The 4,891-nt window shown below is 44.9% G+C and overlaps 1 protein-coding gene across 1 annotated transcript; it reads left to right on the forward strand.

Annotated features, from left to right (window-relative positions):
- The first annotated feature begins 2,529 nt into the window (after positions 1-2,529).
- LOC122449214 (C-C motif chemokine 2) lies at positions 2,530-4,418 on the forward strand. Its single transcript, XM_043480753.1, has 3 exons — positions 2,530-2,689; positions 3,419-3,536; positions 3,889-4,418. The coding sequence occupies exons 1-3, from the start codon at positions 2,614-2,616 to the stop codon at positions 3,992-3,994; spliced, it is 300 nt and encodes a 99-aa protein (XP_043336688.1). The 5' UTR covers positions 2,530-2,613; the 3' UTR covers positions 3,995-4,418.
- The last annotated feature ends 473 nt before the right edge of the window (positions 4,419-4,891 follow it).

Consider the following 4,891-nt stretch of genomic DNA (forward strand, 5'->3'; position numbering starts at 1 on the left):
CAGTCCCATCACTTCATGGCAAATAGAAGGGGAAAATATGAAAGCAGTGACAGGTTTCATTTTCTTGGGCTCCAAAATCACTGAGGATGGTGACTACATCCATGAAATTAGAAGACACTTCCTTGGAAGGAAAGTTTTGATGAACCTAGACAGTATATTAAAATCAGAGAGGCCATTCCAGATTCTTGGGTATAATTCCAAAAGGCAGGACAAAGAGAACAGATTAACTTGTGCACTTCTTTGCTTCCACTCTTCTTGGAGCCCTATTTGCCTTCTGTCTGACTCTTTCTAACTCCCTCCCATGGCGCCCCCAACTTAGGTTGAAATCTCTGTTTGGCTCCGTGCTCTGCCAATGACTCAGTCCATTCTTACTGAACGAATCAAGAGTTTTCAGGAATGGAGACTATGCGTAACTTCAAGCATGTATTCCCAGACCATCTCTTAGATTCTCTAGGAAATCAATATCCATCCTGACACATTAAGCCTTGTGCCAGGAAGTTTCTGGTATCCATGTGTCCTGGATGAGAATCTCAGCCCCACCTGCTACTACCTGTGAGATCCTAGACAAAGCTAGTTAACTTCCATTTCAACATAAAGCAAGTTGGGTTGTTTGGAGGACCAATGAGACAATGTCGCCAGTCACCCCAGCACAGGGTCTGGCTCCTGGGAAACACTCAATGATGTCAGCTACTCCTCTTTGCCATCACTGACCATTAACTAGGGACCAGACACAGTCATTTGTTCAATAGAACCCATTTCTTATTAGAAATACAGTGATCCACTGCTATATTTATTAAATGGATAACCAACAAGGACCTTCTGAATAGCACAGGGGACTCTGCTCATGTTATGGGGCAACCTGGATGGGAGGGGAGTTTGGGGGAGAATGGATACATGTGTCTGTATGACTGAGTCTCCTTGCTGTCCACCTGAATCTATCACAACATTGTTAATCAGCTATACTCCAATATAAAACAAAAAGTTTAAAAAACAAACAAACAGAAACAAATGCAGTGATTGGCAGACAGTTCTTTCCAAAAGTTCCATATGTTTCAAAGACATTGTCTTAAAGACTCTTCAAGAAAGAAGGATCAGCAGGGCCTTCCATGCCCACTGGGCAAAGCCAAGCAAGCTCAGAATCATGAGGCAGTGGAATCAGGGGAGTTGAGGCCTAAATCCGAGGCTTGGCTCAGTCACCAGCATGCCTCAAGGAATTCCATCATATTTGTGAAAGAAAAGAGTTCAATGAAATAAACACTAAGGTCTTTCAGGTGTTATGACAGATTCTGGGGTTTCTGAGGAAGTCTAAGGTGGAGTTTCAGCATGAAGGCAGCCGTTCTAATTCCAGGAAGACTGTTCTTTGGCTCACGCCTTCTCCTTGGGAATCCTAAAGAAGCTGGGATAACAGTTGCCATAGCCGAGGACACGCCTCTTACTTTGTCTTGTCTGCCTGCCATGCTAACCACAGGTTCCAGATTCCTGTAATAACTTAACCGCAAGGAATGTCCTCAACTCCCTTTCAGATGTCTGCTGATTTGGCAGAGATTGAGGCCAGAGGGCATCCAGATATATGATCAGGCAGCCAGCTAGAGAATGTGCCCCTTCATCTCGAAGTATGTCCTAGCCGTGACAGCAGAGACACTGGGTTTTGTTTGGGGGAACTTGAACAGGTTCCTTAACTCCTCTGTACTTGGGCTTTCTGACTATAAAATGGAAATGAACAATACCTATGGATGGGTTTGGAGTACTGAATATTCCCAGTGCAGAGTTAAGTACTGCATGAGTATTACATCTGCATGATCTAGATGGCTTCTTCCACATCTTAAATCTGATGATTCTATTAATAGAATTCAGTTTTATAGTTTAAAAAAACCCTATAGTTCTACTAAGCTTCACTTGTACCACCATCCTACATTTTAAAGAGCAAAAGGATTTCATACGCTATTGGGGGTGCCTGCCAAGACTTTAGGACTCCTCCTTGGCTTGAAGGTCCCTGGACTGTTGTTTGAGGGTGGACCAGTCATTTGCTCAATAGAACCCATTTCTTATTATGCACATAAGTGATTCACTGCTATATTTATTAAATGGATAACCGACAAGGACCTTCTGAATAGCACAGGGAACTCTGCTAAATGTTATGTGGCAGCCTGGCTGGGAGGGGAGTTTGGGGGAGAATGCTTTCTTTCAGCATCCTTGTGACTTCTATCTCCCTGGCTTCCTTTCTTTTCTGCAGAGTTTTCACTTCAGAAAAGGGGAATCTTAAGAATAAACCATTTGGTTTACGTCTGCGGTCTCAGGATATAACTGCACCCTGCCCCTCCCCCTTTCTTTTGCTCTCAGCTGCAAATGGAAAATTGCCCAGTCCTGACCCACCGCTTGCCTCTCCTACTTCCTGGAAATGTCCTGGCTGCTTCACTTGCTCAGCACATTTAAGATTCCACTTCGTCATTCACTGAGGAGGATGCCGCCAGGGGCCAGCCTCACTCTCTCATGGACTCCACCCTCTCGGTTGTTCAATAAAAGGCAGGCAGAGCCACTGGAGGAGCAGAGAGGCTGAGACCAATCCAGAGACCAACAGCTCCCACGCTGAAGCTTGAATCCTCTCGCTGCAACATGAAGGTCTCCGCTGCCCTCCTGTGCCTGCTGCTCACAGTAGCTGCCTTCAGCACCGAGGTGCTCGCTCAGCCAGGTGAGCCCCCTTCTTCCCTCTGAAGCCCATCGCCCCCTCTCTGGGTCATGATGGGCCAGCAGAGCAGAAGGGTACCTGTAAGATCAGGAAAGTTCAAGAGGCATAGGAGTGAGCTTGATCACACAACTTCTCTTGGACGGTGCCTGGATGAGAATTCCAGCTGTGGACCTCAAATCCAGCTCCTTCCAGGATTCCGGCTCTGGAAACCTGAGCCCAGCGCAGTTACTGCCCTGGCTCCTTCCAGCAGCATGTGGGGACTGGGATACAAGGAGAGGGGGTCTCTGGCAGGGTATATCCAGATACTACGGAGGCCAGAGGAGAAGATCTGAAATCTGGACTCCAGAGACTCAGTTTTGCAGAGAGAGTGGGTATCAGGGAAACTCACAACCAAGCATCCATTTCTTCTTACCTAAAGGGGACCCTTAGCTCACTTTGATAACTTGGATTATTTGCTCCTACTAATAGAATTTACCAAAATTATCTAGTTTTAACAAAGCTCCCTTCCTTCAGTTCATTGTCAGTGCTATATGCCCATTTTAGGGCTTAGGAAACTGAGTCCATCTGATACTGTAGCTTTGAAGCACAAGCTGAAATATTATGATTTAAAGGGTTCTCCCTGCACCCCTGATGCCATCTTGCCTTCTCTTTACTCCTCTTTTCTGCTCTGATTGAGATCGGAAAGAACCTAGTCCATTCTAAAATGCTTTTTCTTTGTGGTTCTATTTCCAGATGCAATTAACTCCCAAGTCACCTGCTGCTATACATACACCAATAAGAAGATCCCCACACAGAGGCTGATGAGCTACAGAAGAGCCACCAGCAGCAAGTGTCCCAAAGAAGCTGTGATGTAAGTTGAGGACACCAGTCCTCCGGGTGTCCAGTTCTTCCTCAGGGTGCAAGGGGCAAGGCTCACACAAACGTGACGTCAGAGAGTTACATCATCTAATCCAATATCCAAAAGTGCCCCCCAACATCACGCTCCCTCTGGGTGCTCATTCAGGCCATCCCAGTCTCTTTAGCCTGAAGTCAGGATGGTTTCAACTGGGACATCTATTATGATTAACTTGCCATGGGCTCCCTCCTTCCACCTGCTTTCCTCCTTGAGTTCCCATGGCAGCTTTGGGGCAAATGGGCTACATTTGTAGGCTGAGATTTCAATGGAACTCCATCTAACCTTACCCTCTCTCTTTCCTCTGCAGTTTCAAGACCATCCTGGGCAAGGAGATATGTGCAGACCCCAAGCAGAAATGGGTCCAGGACTCCATAAACCATCTCAACAAGAAAAACCAAACTCCGAAGCTTTGAGCACTCACTCCACAACCCAAGAATCTGAAGACAATTTGTGTTCTTCTGGCTTTCCCTAACTGCCCTCTGATATTACCTTATTATAATTTTAAAGAGTATGAACTTTATTGATATGAAACATGATGCCTTAAGTAATGTTAATCTTATTTAAGTTATTGGTGCTTTAAGTTTATCTTCCATGACTACTAGTGTTTTTTTGTTTTTGTTTTCTTTTTGGTTGTTTGTTTGTTTTTATGGAGATTTGGGCAAATTGCTTTCCTCTGTGAATCTCAATTCTACCCCTGGGATGGTGGAAGAGTCCTCACAAGAATGATTAATGCAAGAACTTTTGGTTTTACATTCTATGTCATTGCTAAAACTGCTATTGTGGAAATATATATTATGTAACTATTGAAAAAATACACATATATATTTTTGTACAAAACCTGACTGTTGGCCTTTTCTTGAAGGAAACTTAAAAACTGAGTATAATCTTGGTTGATGGGGGAGGAGCAGGGTTTCAAAGTGTGAGGCTCATGTTTGGGAAGAATAAGAATGTGAACTGGCTGTGGTCTGTTTCACCAGGTGAGCTCATGTGAGTTCCTACAGAAGAATTTTTAAGGCAGGACGCAATCAGGCATTTCATCGCTGTCATGCCAACATCATCTGCCCCAATCCCAGTGACCCTTGTCCCCTGTGTAGCAGCAGCCAGCTCACCACCATTGTTGTCTTCACAGCCCTCACCCTCTCTCACAATCTATTGCAACTTTCCCCTAACTCAGTTACTTTCCCTTAATTTCTCCCCCTCCAATTAATCCTCCAACTTGGAGTGATACACACACTGGAGACATTGGGAAATGACCATTGCTAAGATTAATTAAGACGATATGACTCAGACTTTGCCATCCAATGCAGGGG

Source organism: Cervus canadensis, chromosome 1 (genome assembly GCF_019320065.1).
Source record: "Cervus canadensis isolate Bull #8, Minnesota chromosome 1, ASM1932006v1, whole genome shotgun sequence".
Taxonomy (NCBI): Eukaryota; Metazoa; Chordata; class Mammalia; order Artiodactyla; family Cervidae; genus Cervus; species Cervus canadensis.

Excerpts from the sequence above, each read along its gene's own strand:
- LOC122449214 (XM_043480753.1), top strand. The coding sequence starts at position 2,614 with ATGAAGGTCTCCGCTGCCCTCCTGTGCCTGCTGCTCACAGTAGCTGCC. Across the intron at positions 2,690-3,418 it reads CGAGGTGCTCGCTCAGCCAG|ATGCAATTAACTCCCAAGTC; the intron begins GTGAGCCCCCTT and ends TTCTATTTCCAG. Across the intron at positions 3,537-3,888 it reads TGTCCCAAAGAAGCTGTGAT|TTTCAAGACCATCCTGGGCA; the intron begins GTAAGTTGAGGA and ends TTTCCTCTGCAG.